The sequence below is a fragment of the Psammomys obesus genome, unplaced genomic scaffold (genome assembly GCF_907164565.1).
Source record: "Psammomys obesus unplaced genomic scaffold, mPsaObe1.curated_primary_1811, whole genome shotgun sequence".
In the NCBI taxonomy this organism is placed as follows: Eukaryota; Metazoa; Chordata; class Mammalia; order Rodentia; family Muridae; genus Psammomys; species Psammomys obesus.
The window spans coordinates 30,829,860-30,847,865 of NW_026590062.1; the positions used below are offsets into that span (position 1 = coordinate 30,829,860).

At 38.1% G+C, this 18,006-nt stretch overlaps 2 protein-coding genes across 2 annotated transcripts; one reads left to right on the forward strand and one right to left on the reverse strand.

The window, feature by feature from the left end:
- Positions 1 to 251: 251 nt before the first annotated feature.
- On the reverse strand, positions 252 to 1,187 carry LOC129676107 (olfactory receptor 1094-like). The gene is given in 1 exon segment (XM_055606413.1): positions 252 to 1,187. A coding segment is annotated over 1 exon segment (936 nt).
- Positions 1,188 to 16,933: 15,746 nt separating this feature from the next.
- On the forward strand, positions 16,934 to 17,875 carry LOC129676103 (olfactory receptor 1102-like). Its single transcript, XM_055606409.1, is given in 3 exon segments — positions 16,934 to 17,131; positions 17,133 to 17,682; positions 17,685 to 17,875. Coding segments are annotated over 3 exon segments (939 nt in total).
- The last annotated feature ends 131 nt before the right edge of the window (positions 17,876 to 18,006 follow it).

Below are 18,006 nucleotides of genomic sequence, written 5' to 3' on the forward strand. Positions count from 1 at the left end.
TGTTAACTGAGAATAGAAACACAATTAAAATTCAATGAGAAATTGGGGGAAAAGAAAAGGGGGAAGTAGGAGAAGTGGGGGGAACTAGAAAGACAGGAGGGAAGGGGCACCCATTGGATGTAAAGTAAATACATAATATAAAAATATAAGATATAAATAAAAAATTAAAAATAAAAAGAAGTTTCTAACAGAATCAGTGATAAGACATTGAAGGTAAATCTTTGTTTTATTGAGGATTTAAGGTGAAAAATTCATTTTATAGACATAAACATTTTTCTTAAAAGTTTTCTCATTGCCTCTTTCACATCTCTGTTCCTGAGACTGTAGATAATGGGATTCAGCATGGGAATTACAATAGCATAACATGTAGATACTACCATATCATGCTCCAAGGCATAGCTGGAACTTGGTCTCATGTACATGAAGAGGATTGCTCCATAGTAGATGGACACTCCAGTGAGGTGAGAGCCACATGTAAAGAACACTTTTTGCCTCCCTTCAGCAGAATGTATCTTCAGAATGGCAAAGAGGATGAAACTGTAAGAGATGATGATGATCAAGATAGTGACTACCTCAATAGAGCTTACAAAGATGAAGAGTAGAAGCTCATTCACTTTCGTGTCCGAGCAAGAAATAGCCAGCAGAGGGGGAATATCATAGAAAAAATGCTTCATTTCATTGGAGCCACAAAAAGATAGGCTAGCGGTGGTTGCTGTATGGATAGATGCATGGAGAATTCCACCAGCCAAGGAGCCAATAATGAGTGAGATGTAGACTCTGGGTGACATGCTTACTGCATACAGAAGTGGGTTGTAGATAGCCTCATAGTGGTCATAAGCCATTGCTGCCAAGAGAAAACATTCTGTGGTTCCACAACTGACAGCAAGAAACATTTGTGCTGCACATCCAAGGATTGAAATGACTTTCTTCTCTGACATGAAATCTATTAATATTTTGGGGGTGATAATGGTAGAAAAGCAAGTATCTATGAATGATAAAACACCCAACAAATAGTACATTGGGTTGTGAAGCTGGGTATTCCCAATGACTGCTGCCATCAGTTCCCCGTTTCACATTAGTGTGAAAAGGTAAATCACTAGAAATAGTACAAAAAGAATGATCTGAAGTTCAGCATTGTCTGTGAGGCCTCTCAGGATAAATAGAAGGAAGTCAGTGACATTCTCCATGCTGAAATCTCAGACAAGTATCTTAAAGTCATTCAGAAAGTAATCATTCATAGTACTAGAAAATAGTAAAGAGTCTTGGAGTTAAGATAGGTAATGGCCCCTTTCATTTATCAACTTGTCGTATAAAATGCTCAACCACAAACACAGAATCCAGCAGAAAGTATGTTGATGAACTCATGTTGTGCTTATAACTGTCATCTCTATTAGTCACTTCATCCCTGCATTCAGTTAGCTTTATTTCTCATTTCAAATTCCATAAAAAATCCAATTTGGGAATCAAGAGTGATAGTACAGTGTTGGGAGGTGGAGGTTGTAAGCGCAAAGGTGTCCTCGTAAGTGTGTGGATAGCTTGAAGCCTGTGAGACTGTCAAACAAACAAGTCGAGAGGTCAAAATTTCTCTGACATTTCAGACAATCTAATTTCTGTTAGTGTCAGCACACAGGATTCAAATGTAGATTTCTAGGTCCTTCAGCAACTGGGTAAAATAATTTGCTACAATCTTCGGTCCTATAGAATGTGAACATGACTTCACAATTGAAGTATAAACATTGAGGAAAAACATGTTAGTAGCATTGTTCTACAGTTAAACAACATGCTGAAATAAGTTGATGATCCAGAGTAAAAGAACCATGAATTGAAATATTTTAAAATGTTTTAAAAGAATGTTGTCTCTCTTAGATGTTATTAATGTAATTCGTGGCTGGTGAGGACCAAGTCAAGTCATTACTGCCAAACTGACAACTTGAATTTAATCCCTGAAAACTAACATGGTGGAAGGAGAGAACCAAACACTTCACGTTTTCCTCCGATCTCCACATGCATGCCTTGCCACATTTATGACAAAATCTTCCAAAAACGCAACAAATTTCACGTATTCTATAAAATGAATGGATTAATAAATTGATAAATAGTTGAAGTAAATGGAACATTATGGTTACATTACAATATATCACATTTCTTAAATTCTTGACACTTTATCTGTTACCAGTGATAATAAATAAGTTAATTAGACTTACCAAAGGCCTGTTTCAAACTACTGGTATTATCTATTCCAGAAGAGTCTTTGGAAAAAAGAATGAAGCCACGTTTCAACAAGCCCTGACAGGAATTCTGGGTTGTGTGAAAGAATGTCAATATCCTGAAAAATATTGTGGCAGCATTTGTAGAAATAATAAGGCCAAAGCAATTATAAAAACTATTTGCCTCTTTTCTTCCCCTCCCCTTTTCATTTCCCCCTTCTCTTTCTCCTTCCTTACTCTCATTTGTTTTCTTCCCCTTTTCTCCAAGTTCTCCTTCCATTATTTATTATTTTCATCGCTATTTTTACTATCTATTACCACAATAATTCTCAACCTCAGTATCTCAAGGTGGGTGGTTATCTATTAAGATTCCCCCTCTTTTCCTTTTGGCATTAATACAATTGCTTTTTCAAGTCATAAAACTGTCATGAGGCATATTATTTTTAGTTGTGAATATTTATTCTTTCAACTGAAAAGGGTGGGGATTATTCCTTATTGAAAAGTTCATCAAACACAAAATCACAGACATCAATAAAATATAGCCATGTTATCATAAAAAGTTTTGATAAAATCCACCCTGAGGATGAAGAAATAGAATCTGCATATCTTGAAAAAATAATAAACTAAAACTCCACATGAAAATACAGAATATATAAGGACAGAGAACTAGAAATAAAAGGTTTTTATGATTGTAGTATATACATTACATATTACTTTAGTGCTGAGCTAAAAGAGGTGAATTAAATATTATATAAAATTAACATGAATTTTCAAAAAGGAGCAATATCATAGTAATGAAAACATATGGAGACTACTGTGTTACTTCAAATTATGTTTACATAGGATTTATTATTATTATTTTTATTATTATTAGTTACATTTTATTAACTCTGTATCCCAGCTGTATCCCGCTCCCTTATTCCCTCTCAATCCCACCCTCCTTCTCTCATCTCCTTCCTGCCCCTTTCCAAGTCCACTGATAGGGGAGGACCTCCTCCCCTTTCATCTGACCCTGTTTTATCAAGTATCTTCAGGACTGGCTGCAAAGTCCTCCTCTGTGGCCTAGCAGGACTGCTCCTCCCTTGGCAGGTGAAGAGGCCAAAGAGCCTGCCATTGAGTTCATGTCAGAGATAGTCCCTGTTCCCCTTACTATGGGAAACCAATTGGTTATTGAGCTACCACGAGCTTCGTCAGAGCAAAGGTTCTAGGTTATATCCATACCTGGTCCTTGGTTGGAGAAACAGTTTCAGAAAAAAACCTTGTGCCCAGATATATTTGGTCCTTGTGGGGCTCCTTTTACATAAGATTTTATATTCATATAAAAATTTTATTCTACATTATTATTTTCTTTGTGGATTATTGTCATTTTTATTCATTACCAAGTCATTTTAATATAGACAACTGTGTATTAATTATACACAGCATCTATACTCTCTTGGGATTACCTAGTGTTGTGGAGAAAAGAATTAATCTGAAATTATACAATCAGTGATTATTAATTAATTAAATTAATTAACTAATTAAATAATCAGTGATTATTAGAGTTTTGGAAGAAAGTAAAAGATTGGCTGTTAAGAATCTGAATTCGATTAATGTATATACTGTGCACACTGGACTATTACAGGCACCACTATGAGAGTTTCACATAAGATGAAAGTCTTAATATAAGACTCTTTTAAATCATTCGTATAAGACAAGATGAAAACCACTAAAATATAACAAATACAATTGTTGTCTATTCTATAATTTTTGTTATTAGCATATCATGAAATTTTCAGAACTGCTAGATAGTTTTTGCATTATAATCTGGAGGCAAAAGCCTGAGAAGAGAAAATGAGAACAAAACCAAGGGCTTGAGATGGCTCCGTGGATAACGGTGTTCCCGTTAAACATGCCAACCCGGGTTCAGTCCCTGGGACTAGCCCATGTGCTGCACAGCCTGCCCACTGACGCTGTCTACACAAACCCCAAACACACAGGGATAAAGTAAGTAACTGTGATTAAAGTAAACACAAACAAGCTACTACAGGACCAACTGAAAGCTATGAAAGGATATATTTTGAATCTATTACAATACAAATATTTCCCATGTGCATGAAGAAGAGAAGAAAGTTTCACTGGGATAGCAGCTAAATTACACAGGACTTGCTTAGCATGCTTAAAGCAATGTACTAGGATAAAAGTAAAACTTTAAAAGTACATGTGTTTAAAAAAGCTAGGGTGATATATTTTAAGATTTTTTTTGACATAATACAAATTTGTGACCCATCTCTTTTCAAATTAGATTTTTATGAAAATAATTTTGATTACCTAGTTATTTTAATCCCAACAGCACAAACATGTTAAAAAAATTTATCCTCCATGTTTAATAATGAAACTGTTTAGTACAAAATAACATACTTTATGTTGAATTTTAGGTCTCCTAAACATTCTAAGTCTAGGCCTAAAAAAAAATGTATCTTACCAAGGAAGATCAAATACAGGTTTAATTAACTGACAGATATGGTTCACTGAGATTGTTTATATCTGCTGAGTTTGCCATGAAGCCCACAGGAAATTCTCCTGGGTAGAAATGGTACTAATTATCTTCTGTTTCAGTAAACAATGTGATAACTTATCAATAGAAAACAATGCAACACGTGTAGACAATTCATAGAATATAAAAAGAAAAAATTTCAAAAAATGACAAATTAGGAAAATATTTAATATTTTTAATATGAATTAAGAAATCTTGATATATGTGGGCCAAGATGGCTGCGCAGGGAGAGCACTGTGTCTGAGAAGCAGGACAGCACTCTCCGTGCAGCGACCAGGAGACTGAACTCTGGGCCCTAAAACTACAGCGTTCGTGTTTCCCAGGTGAGGGGAGGCTCCCACGGCATGGGAATCGGTTGGGTCCACTCTCGGCTGCCCAGCCAGAACCCGGAAGAGATCTTGGGTAACGCGGGCTTTGGGTCTCCAGGCTGGAGCCGCAAGCCTGCGTGTCCCGATCACTTACCAGGCTGATTGGTGGGCACAAGGGTGCCTGAGATTGGGAGTCCCAGTTGCAAGAAAACCCCAGGGGAAGAAAAGTTGTGGGACTGATCACGGGTCACCCAGTCTTTCCCTGGAAGGTCTCACTGACCGCGGGTACCTGTCGCCATCACAATTGAGCTCCCGCCGCGCTCAGAGAGCGGCTGCAGCTGCGCGCCCAGCTAAAAAGCCCTACTCCCTCTTTAGAGGAGGCAGGAGGCGTCCAGCAGAATCTGCCACAGACCACATTGTCTGTACCCCAACCCGAGATCAGGGCTGAGAAAACCCAATCCTTTCGGGCACTCCCCCAAACACCGCCATAACCCTGCCGCAGCAGAGCACAAGGATAAAGAGGTGCACAGCGGCTTCACAGTGCCGGAACTCCAGTGCTGCCTGCCGCTCCTAGCAAACAAACTACAGCTCGGGATCTGGGACTGTGGTCATTCAACTCGTCCTGAGACTCTCTGGGGTCCAGTGCAATAAGGTCTAGCACCAAGTCCTAATACCGCCCCCCCATCCCTGGCAGAGAAACCCCGGCTCAGGATCGGACTGAGAAGTCCCAACCCCTCTGGCACTCCCCTGAGAGCACCGCCATAAGCTTGCCCTAGTGGAGGGGAAGGTCAGAGGAGAAGGACAGAGAGGCAGCCTGCCACAGGACACAGCACCTCCTCTCCAGTTCACCCAGCGGCCCCTAGCAGAGAAACCCAAGATCTGGATCTGAGGACACTCAACCCTACCTGGTACTCTCTCAGGATCAGCAAACTTAGGTTCTTCCGCCAGGCTGCTTCTGGCAGAGAGATCTGGGCCTGGGATCTGGGATTGAGAACACTCAACCTAACTCTTTCCCGCGCTACCCCAGGACCAGCCAACATAACCCCTCCTGGCAGAGGGAAAGGACAGAGAGGCAGAACACAGGAAAGCTGGACACTGAGTCCTGCTGCCACAGTGTCACAGAGCTGACTGTTAGCCTACCCGCGCATTTACCGCAGCAGGACCAAATCAGAGAGTAGAGAGCAAGGGGAACCCCTGTGCATTCCAACTCGTCCTGCAAGAGAGTGCGTGAGCATTCTAGGGAGAGTTTGCCCCAGACCCAGAGCCTCTCCACAGAAGCAACCAGACGAGATCCCTGCCACCCACCCCCCTAGTGTGGGCATCATAGGGATTCTTGGGATAGCGACCCCAACGTTGAAGCCTCTGCCTTGTGGGTCTACCAGTGCAATCCAGGCATACAATCCCTGGATCTCAGACAGAACTGCATAATAGGGGACTGCAGGCCACTGCAATAGTCAGAGAACCCGGGTATGCACACTGCGCCCACTAAAAGCGCATGCGAATAGCGCCAGCGTCACATTCCTTACTTAGGCAAAACTGAAAGCACAACGCATACTCCCAAACCAGGGAACCTCTCTCATCTTCCTGAAAAAACAGTCCAGAAAACAGAAAGAGATGATCATAGCCTGAACTACAAACTCGAGGAACAAAAGTGAGGGTTATAAATAACCCACAAAACAATGGACACTTCAATTCACTAGATATACAAGAAAACGACCTCAAAACTATGTTTCTCCACCTATTAGGGCCCATAAAGATGAAATGAACAAAGCCCTCAGAGAAATAGCCAAAGAAATCGAGACGAACCAAGAGGAAACAAATCGCGCTCTCAGAGAAATGACCATGAAAATTGAGGCAAACAAAGAAGAAATGCACAAAGCTCTCAAAGAAATGTCCACACAAATAAAGGCAAATAAAGAAGAAATAAACAAAGCTCTCATAGGAATACAGGCAATTATAGCCAAAGAAGTAGAGGCACAATTAGTAATACATAGAGAGGAAACGGACAAAAAAATAGAAGCTGTCATTGAAAAGCAGGACTCCACATTCAAACAGATGAAGGGAATGGTGCAAGACATGAAAACAGAATTAGAATCAATAAAGAAAACACAAATAGAGAAAAAACAGGAGCTGGAGAACATATAGAAAAGATCGGGAACTACAAAGGTAAGCATCACCAACATAATACAAGAGATGGAAGAAAGAATCTCAGGAGCCGAAGATACACTTGCGGAAATTGACACGTCTCGCAAAGAAAAAATAAAATCAGAAAATTTCCAAACACAAAACATCCAAGAAATCAAAGACAGCATGAAAAGACAAAATCTAAGAATAATAGGAGTAGGAGAAAAAGAAGACATCAGGCTCAAAGGTCCAGTAAATATTTTCAAGAAAATTATAGAAGAAAACTTTCCCAACTTAAAGAAGGAGATGGCCATAAACATACAAGAGGCCTACAGAACACCAAGTAGACCAGACCAGAAAAGAAATTCTTCACGTCACATCATAGTCAAAACACTGAACCTACAGAACAAAGAAAAAATTCTAAAAGCAGCAAGGAAAAAAGGCCAAGTAACATATCAAGATAGACCTATCAGAATCACACCAGATTTCTCAACAGAAACTATGAAAGCCAGAAGGACCTGGACAGAAATCATACAGTCCTTAAGGGACCACAGATTCCAACCCAGACTACTATACCCAGCAAAACTTTCAATCACATAGATGGAGAATTCAAAATATTCCGTGACAAAACCAAATTTAAACAATATCTACATAGTAACCCAGCTCTACAGAAGTTACTAGAAGGGAAACTCCAAACCAAAGAAAACAACTACATCTAAGGAAACAGATAACTACACAACAAAAAAATCAAAAGAATACAAGCAATGAAACACCACCAACCCCATATCAAAAGTGAGTAAGAATTGTTGGTCACTAGTATCTATCAACATCAACAGACTGAACTCCCCAATAAAAAGACACAGACTAACAGAATGGTTGCAGAAACAGGATCCAACATTCTGTTGCATACAAGAAACACACCTATGCAACAAAGATAAACACTACCTCAGAGTAAAGGGCTGGAAAAATGTTTTTCAAGCAAATGGTTCCAGAAAACAAGCTGGAGTAGCCATCCTAATTTGTAATAAAATAGACTTTCAACCCAAGTTAATCAAAAAAGATAAGGAGGGCCACTATATTCTCATCAAAGGAAAATCCACTAAGAGGACATCACAATTTTGAATATCTATGCCCCAAATACAAGAGCACCTACATTCGTAAATGAAACAATATTAAAGCTTAAATCACACATTGATCCTAATACCATAATAGTGGGAGACTTCAACACTCCACTCTCAACAAGGGACAGATCAACTAGAGAGAAAACAAATAGGGAAATAAAAACACTTACAGAGTCCCTAAATCAAATGGATGTCTACAGATCTTTTCATCCAAACTCAAATGAGTATACCTGATTTTCAGCACCGCATGGAACCTTCCCCAAAATAGACCATATAGTAGGTCATAAAGCAAGCCTCAACAGATACAAAAAGATTGAAATAATCTATTGTATTCTATCTGACCACCATGGACTAAAGCTGGACCTCAACAACAGAAATAACAAAAAGCCGACACGCACATGGAAACTGAACAACTTGTTACTCAATGACAGCTGGGTTAAGGAAGAAATAAAGAAAGAAATTAAAGACTTCCTAGAATTCAATGAAAATGAAGGCATAGCATACCCAAATTTATGGGACACATTGAAAGCAGTGCTCAGAGGAAAATTTATAGCACTAAGTGTCTGCAAGAAGAAATTCTTAAATCACATACAAACAACTTAATGGCCCAACTGAAAATCCTAGAAAAAAAAGAAGCAGATACACCCAAGAGGAGCAGATGGCTGGAAATAATCAAACTCAGGGCTGAAATCAATCAATTAGAAACAAATAAAACTATTCAAAGAATCAATGAAACAAAAAGCTGGTTCTTTGAGAAAATCAACAAGATAGACAAACCCTTAGCCAAACTAACTAAAAAGCAGAGAGAAGCTATCCAAATCAGCAAAATAAGAAATGAAAAGGCTGATATAACTACAGACGCTGAGGAAATTCAAACAATCATTAGGTCATACTACAAAAGCCTATATGCCACAAAATTTGAAAACCTAAATGAAATGAACAATTTTCTTGATAGATTCCATCTTCCAACATTAAGTCAAGATCAGGTAGAAAGACTGAATAGCCCAATATCCCCCAAGGAAATTGAAGCAGTCATTAACAGTCTCCCCTCCAAAAAAAGCCCTGGGCCAGATGGTTTCAGCGCAGAATTCTACCAGACCTTCAAAGAAGTGCTAACACCAATTCTCCTCAAACTACTCGACAAAACAGAAACAGAAGGTACATTACCAAACTCATTCTCTGAAGTGATAGTCAACGTGATACCTAAACCACACAAAGACACAACAAAAAAGAGAACTTCAGACCTATCTCTCTTATGAACACTGACGCAAAAATACTCAATAAAATACTTGCAAACCGAATCCAAGAACACATCAAAGATATTATCCTCTATGACCAAGTAGGCTTCATCCCAGGCATGCAAGGGTGGTTCAGTATACAGAAATCCATCAATGTAATCCACCACATAAACAAACTGAAGGAGAAAAACCACATGATCATCTCCTTAGATGCTGAAAAAGCATTTGACATAGTCCAACACCCATTCTTGTTTAAAGTATTGGAGAGATCAGGGATACAAGGCACATACCTAAAGATAGTAAAGGCAATATACAGCAAGCCTATAGCCAACATCAAACGCAATGGAGAGAAACTTAAATCAATCCCACTGAAATCAGGGACAAGACAAGGCTGCCCACTCTCTCCATACCCGTTCAACATAGTACTTGAAGTCCTAGCCAGAGCAATAAGACAACTAAAGGAGATCAAGGGGATACAAATCGGAAAGGAAAAGGTCAAAGTGTTACTATTTGTAGATGATATGATAGTATACATGAGCGACCCCAAAAATTCAACCAGAGAACTCCTTCAGCTGATAAACACCTTCAGCAAAGTGGCAGGATACAAAATCAATTCAAAAAATTCAGAAGACCTCCTGTATACCAATGACAAAAGGGCTGAGAAAGACATAAGGGAAACAACACCCTCCACAATAGCCACTAACCACATAAAGTACCTTGGGGTGACACTAACCAAGCAAGTGAAAGACCTGTTTGAGAAAAACTTTAAGTCTCTGAAGAAAGAAATCGAAGAAGATATCAGAAGATGGAAAGATCTCCCGTGCTCATGGATTGGTAGGATTAACATTGTGTAAATGGCCATCCTGCCAAAAGCAATCTACAGATTCAATGCAATTCCCATCAAAATACCAACTCAATTCTTTACAGACCTTGAAAAAATTCTCAGCTTCATATGGAGAAACAAAATACCCAGAATTTCCAAAACAATCCTGTACAACAACAGATCATCTGGAGGTAGCTCCATCCCCGATCTCAAGTTGTACTACAGAGCAATAGTAATAAAAACTGAATGGTATTGGCATGAAAACAGAAAGGAGGATCAATGGAACCGAATAGAAGACCCAGAAATAAACCCACACACCTATGAATACTCAACTTTTGACAAAGAAGCCAAAACCATTCAATGAAAAAAAGACAGCATCTTCAACAAATGGTGCTGGACCAACTGGATGTCTACATGCAGAAAAATGAAAATAGATCCATATTTATCACCCTGCACAAAACTAAAGTCCAAGTGGATCAAAGACCTCAACATAAAACCAGATACTCTAAATCTGTTAGATGAAAAAGTGGGGAACAGCCTAGAACTCATTGGCACAGGAGACAACTTCCTGAACAGAACACCAACAGCACAGGCTCTAAGAGCAACAATCAATAAAGCAGATACAAAGATTCATGACCAAACCTTTGGCAGAGTACAGGGAATCATATGAAAGAAGGGGAGTTAGTATGATGGGGAAAGGATAGGAGCTCCACAAGGACCAAATATACTTGGGCACAGGGTCTTTTCAGAGACTGACATTCAACCAAGGACCATGTATGGATATAACCTAGAACCTCTGCTCAGACGTAGCCTGTGGTAGCTCAGTAACCAATTGGTTTCCCACAGTGAGGGGAACAAGGACTATTTCTAACAGGAACTCAATGACTGGCTCTTTGGCCTCCCCACCCCCCAAGGGAGGAGCAGTCCTGTTAGGCCACAGAGGAGGGCTTCGCAGCCAGTCCTGAAGATACCTGATAAAACAGGATTGGATGAATGGGGAGGAGGTCCCCCTCTATCAGTGGACTTGGAAAGGGGCACGGTGGAGATGAGGGAGGGAGGGTGGGATTGGGAGGGAATGAGGGAGCGGGACATGGCTGGGATACAGAGTTAATAAAATTTAACTGATAAGAAACAAATAAAATTAAATAAAAAAAGAATATTAAAAAAAAAAGAAATCTTGATATACCAGGCAAAAATCTTACAGCTTTGACAGAGTTATAATTTAAGTTTGATGATGCATGGCCATGGTCTAGCCTAGTTATACTGCGATTAATCAGCTTTCATGATAGGCTGCTGGAACATTGAAGCAGAGATGATTAAAGCCACTCAGATCCTTCACATTCTGCCCAATTTAAACTATTAGTTAGAAATAAACAAAAAATACAATTTGAGAATATCACAGGATTATTATTTTCAAGTAAAAGTCAAATAAAAATGCTAGTTGCCATGCGATAATGGCACATGCCTTTAATCTCAGCACTTAAGAATGAGGCAAGCAGATCTCTGTGAGTTCAAGACAAGTCTGGGTTTCACAGTAATTGTAGGACACTCAAGGCTACACAGAGCAACTCTGTATTGAAAAACAAAATGAAAACAAACAAAAATGTTGAGGAGACAAAAGCCATCTAATACTTTTTAAGACTTTGTAAAGCTTATGTTGTGGATCATGATCCTAACTTATAGTCTACTCATTTTAAGTATTCTGAATGCTTGCAAGCATTCATATATGCTTCCTCATACACACATGTATGTATGTGCTCCCATGCAGAAGTACCATATATAATTGACACACAAGCACACAGAAGTAGAAAGAGAATATCCCGTTCTTAGTGCCGCGGTAAAAGAATTTGACGTTGATAAATTAGGAATACACAAATATTTTTTTCCACAGCCAATAAGGTGGTACACATCTATTGTCTTAGCACTTGGGAGGGACAAGCAGACCGGTCACATCTACATGTCTGTTTCACACAGCTACATAACCGAAAGGACAAACTCAGCTGTCTTCCTCAGTTAACAGCATCTTGTGTTTAAGAGACAATGCTTCCTCAAGATCCAGCTGTACCACTCCTAAGCATATATCCAAAAGATGCTCAAGTATACAAGGACATCTGCTCAGCCATGTTTGTAGCAGCTTTGTTTGTAAAAGCCTGAACCTGGAAACAATCCAGATGTCCCTCAACTTGAGGAATGGATACAGAAATTGTGGTACATCTACACAATGGAATACTACTTAGCAATCAATCCCTCCTCTCCACGCATGGTACTTGGTTGGAGTATGAGTCTCTGGGAAGACCCCTGTATTCAAATTTCTGGTTCTGTTGCTCTCCTTGTGGGGTTCCTGTCCTCTCCAGATCTTACTAGTTCCCACTTCTTTCATAATATTCTATGCACACTGCCCAACAGTTAGCCATAAGTCTCAGCATCTGCATTGATAGTCTGCAGGGCAGAGCCTTTCAGAGGCCCTCTGTGGCAGATTTCTAGCTTGTTTCCTGTTTTCTTCTTCTGATGTCCTTCCTCTTTGCCTTTCAGGATGGGGATTGAGCATTTTAGTTAAGGTCCTCTCTCTTGATTAGTTTCTTTAGATGTACAGATTTTAGAAGGTTTATCCTATATTATATCTCTTTATGAGTGAATATATACCATGTGTGTCTTTCTGCTTCTGGGACAGCTCACTCAGGATGATCCTTTCTAGGACCCACCATTTACCTGCAAATTTCATGATTTTCTTATTTTTCATTGCTGAGTAGATGTATCACAATTTCTGCATCCATTCTTCAGTTGAGGGGCATCTGGGCTGTTTCCAGCTTCTGGCTATTATAAATAAAGCTGCTACAAACATGGTTGAGCAAATGTCCTTGTTGTGTACTTGAGCTTCTTTTGGATATATCCCTAGGAGAGGTATTGCTGGATCTTGAGGAAGCATTATTCCTAGTTGTCTGAGAAAGCACCAGATTGATTTCCAGAGTGGTTTTACAAGTTTACATTCCCACCAGCAGTGGAGGAGGGTTCCCCTTTCTCCACAGCCTCTTCAGCATGTGTTGTCACTCGAGTTTTTCATCTTGGCCATTCTGATGGGTGTAAGGTGAAATATCAGGGTCATTTTGATTTGCATTTCCCTGATAGCTAATTATGTTGAGCATTTCTTTAAGTGTTTCTCTGCCATTCTATATTCCTCTACAGAGAATTCTCTGTTTAGCTCTGTTCACCATTTTTTTTAATTGGATTACTTGGTTTGCTGCTTTTCAGTTTCTTTAGTTCTTTATATATACTGGATATTAGCCCTCTGTCAGATAAAGGGTTGGTAAAGATTCTTTCCCAAACTGTAGGCATTTGTTTTGTTTTGATGACAGTGTCCTTTGGTTTACAGAAGCTTTTCAGTTTCATGAGGTCCCATTTATTGATTGTTGTTCTTAGAGCCTGTGCTGTTGGTGTTCTGTTCAGGAAGTTTTCTCCTGTACCAATGAGTTCTAGAGTCTTCTAACCGATTTAAAGTATCTGGTTTTATGTTGAGGTCTTTGATCCACTTGGACTTTAGTTTTGTGCAGGGTGATAAGTATGGATCTATTTTCATTTTTCTACATGTAGACATCCAGTTAGACCAGTACCATTTGTTGAAGATGCTATCTTTTTTACATTGTATGGTTTTGTTTGTCTTTTTATTTCATTTTTTTAAAACTTGATATTTTTGAGTGTGTGTTACTCTTGGCTTTTTCACCCTTTCTCTGAATCTATTTTTCAAGCACCCACTTCTCCCTCTCAGTGCTTTCAAATGATATGTTTTTCTGTCTTTATTGTCACCTCCCTTTAGATAGCTGCTAGAATTTATAGTTTTCCTCTTGTATCAGTTCTCTCTAAAGAGTTAACAACATTAGCTTTGTGCTTCCTTACAGGTTTGTTGTTTTATTCATAGGGAGAACCCAAAAGAGGTAACCCAAATTTCCTCAGCAATGTGTTTAAAAATCCCTGTTGTATATTGACACACACAGACGGAGAAGTGAGCAGTTAGAACATACGAAATACACAAGGGTCTGTTAAGCCTTAAAAGGCTGACATTGGACTGCCAATGCTCTAATTTTATATTGTCCCATTCAAAGAATTTTATAGTGATTAATCCATTTGTATAGCTCTTCTTTTAATGCTTCTTTTCCAGATAAATGTAGCTTAACTATGTACACTTGTATATTTTCTAATCCATTATATTATATAACCGAAATCTATCTCTCATATAAATTAGAAGTATGATGTTTTAAAATTCATGTTTAGTTAGTAATCTTTGTTGAAAGAGTACATATTCTTTCATAAGCTGTATTTATATAATATCTTTGTTTTTATATGTTTACAGAATAATCAGAGAAAAATATTATATTTCAAGAGTGGAAGCTGGATTTCTGAGTATTTATTAGGTCCATGACACAAAATAAGAGCTAGAATTATGTTTTAAATCATTGAATTTGTTTTCCCATCCCCCAGATATGCTTTTTGTATTGAGGGTTAATAGCTGTCAAGGCCTAATTTCATTTTTATAATCATTTGTATTATTTTTATATTGAAATTTCATTTTTGAAAGCAATTCTGTTGCTTACTGTGGGGGAAATAATAGCACATGGGTACTGTTCTGCCCTAAGAAGTTTTAGTGTTTTCCTCCTTGGGGAGCCCCTGGGGGCTTCAGAGGGGCTCAAGGGCCTGGTATAAGGAGGGAATGTGCAATGTTTACAACTTGCCTCCCTTGACTGACACATCATTTTCTAAAGGTAAGAAGGAAAGCTTCTTATTGCATATGAAATATTTAGAAGACATAACCTTTCATTTAAAATTGAAATGAAAGTGTACTATTACTGAAATACAGGTTGCATTAAGGAACATAGCCAAACAAAGAGACAGATGCCCGGTGTACATTGTGAGCACAGATCTAAGTTAAGGACTTCCTTTAACACACTTGAGAAAGCAGCACAAGAGCAAAGCAATCAGGGATATATGTGTAGTTTATAAAATCTATAAACCAATCTTTGTTTACTTGCCATTTAGGTATTACTACTATTTTTCTTATTGAGGATTAAAATAAAGCTTAGACTTGTTTAATTAAAAAATTAATAAAAATCGAAGACTAATTTGTGAACTAATTTGAATCTGTGGAAACTTGATTTTATGTTGTTTCTAGAAAAATAATATTCCTATGTTACGGTAGGTCTAAATGCGCTCACAAAAAAATGAGACATGAATCATTGCTTGCTTATGAAATATGTGACCTCAGGATCTGTGACTAGACTAGTCAAACTTACCTTATCAATTAAAGAATATTGAATCATTTCCTTAGCATTCTTTACAGAGCTACAAAGTATACATAAGAAAATGTATATTACATATCTTTTTTCTCGTACAAACTTATTAGTTAGCAGTTGCCTTCCTGACTTTTTCCCTCTTGCATAGGAATACCGTTCTTGTTTATGTCCCGTGTTTTGTGTTTTGTAATTAATTTTAAAAAATCTCTAAAATCTTCATCATTCTATGACCCATCAAATATGGCAAACACACGTACAATTGTTGTTGTGTTTTCTAATTAAAATTTTAATAAATACTTCTCTAGACTCTTCTTCATTCTACTATATGTCAAATATGTTAAACACACACACATACACACAGAAACAACATTGGTTCAAGCTTTCTAAAATATTTGGTGGAAACTTTTGTGTTTGTGTTTAGGGTCCTTGGAAAAAGTCTCTGAACCCAGTTATTTTCAGTTATTTCAGTGTCTTACATACTTGTTACATTGAGCCACGCCCCACAATTGTTAATTCTCTGAATGGGAAAGAAATTGAAGATGTTGATATATTTGAAATTTTAGTCTGTATGTCAATCAACATGTCCAAGAGTATTTTATATCATGATTCCTATCCAGTTGGATACCTGTCAACTGAAGACCAGTTTAAAAAATGCATGCATAGCTTCCATTTTCATGTGTATGTATTCACCTAATTTATATTGTGTTCTTGATATTCCAAAAAACATTTAAACTGTAGTGTGAGCAAGTATAAATTTGTAATGAGAATTACAATCTTTATCATGGCCCTTCCATACATACACACACACACACACACACACACACAAACACAATATTCCTTAGAAAATTAAGGAAATTCCCTCTGTTGGCCATATATGATTATGTTCAGGCTCGCTCTCTGAATTGTAATATAATATAACATGAACTATGATAAAAGTGTTTGAGTGGTTAGGGTAACTAGACTTAACTGCTTGACTATATTTTAACCTGATTTATTCAAAAACCGAAAAATGAGGAAGGGGCTATAGCTGGGATAAAAAGCGAATAAAATGTAATTAATGTAAAAAATAAAAATTTAATTAAAAACTGACAAATATTGCTCTTCAGTTTACTTGAACAGAATAATGGATCTTCTCACTCACTTTACTGACAGCCCCATCGATGACAGTAACTTCCAAAATGTGCCCACGGGCATTGGATTGTGTTGACTTGTATCTACAGGCTGTCGCTTCAGACTGTGTAAGCGAAACAAGAAATGCCAAGAACATGATCAGGTATGAATGCAGAAAACCCAGATGAAAAATATGACGGAAATCACCGTGTTTATACTACTGGGATTCACAGAAGATTCTGACATGAACATATTCTTATTTATATTATTTTTTGCAATATATGTTGTAACTCTGATTGGAAATCTGGGATTGGTCGTATTGGTCATTGAGGATTCTCGGCTCCATCACCCCATGTACTATTTTCTTACTGTTTTGTCATTCATTGTTGGATGCCTGCTTTTCTACAGTATTGACGCCCAAAATGTTGGTCAATTTTCTCTCTAAAAATAAATCTATTTCATTTGTCATTGTCGGTTGTGAAACACAGATGCTTCTCTTTGTTACATTTGGAACCACAGAATGCTTCCTTTTGGCAGCAATGGCTTATGACCGTTACTTGGCAATCTGCAGCCCACTTCTGTATGCAGTGAGGATGTCACCCAGAGTCTATGTGCCACTCATTGTTGCTTCATATACTGGTGGAATTTTACATGCTACTATACACACAGTGGCTACTTTTAGTCTTTCTTTCTGTGGATCCAATGAAATTAGGCATGTCTTCTGTGATATTCCTCCATTGCTTGCACTTTCTTGTTCTGACACCCACTTAAATCAACTTCTGCTCTTCTACTGTGCAGGCTCCATTGAGCTAGTCACCATCTTCATTGTCCTGGTCTCTTACGGTTTTATTCTGTTAGCCATTCTGAAGATTAATTCAGCTGAAGGGAGGAGGAAGGTATTTTCTACATGTGGAGCTCACCTAACAGGTGTGTCGCTTTTTATGGGACAATTCTCTTCATGTATGTGAGACCAAGTTCTAACTATACCCTTGAACATGACATGGTAGTGTCCACATTTTACACCATTGTGATTCCCATGCTGAATCCCATCATCTACAGTCTGAGAAATAAAGATGTAAAAGAGGCAATGAGAAAGTTACTCAAGAGAAAATTGCTTCATGAATAAAACACATTTCAAAAATTGAATTGAATAAACCTAAAACTCACATAAGCTTACATTTACATCATATATGAATATCACGTACCTTATATGCCTCATATTTTTCCATAAAAGCATTGATCTTAAATATAGCATGT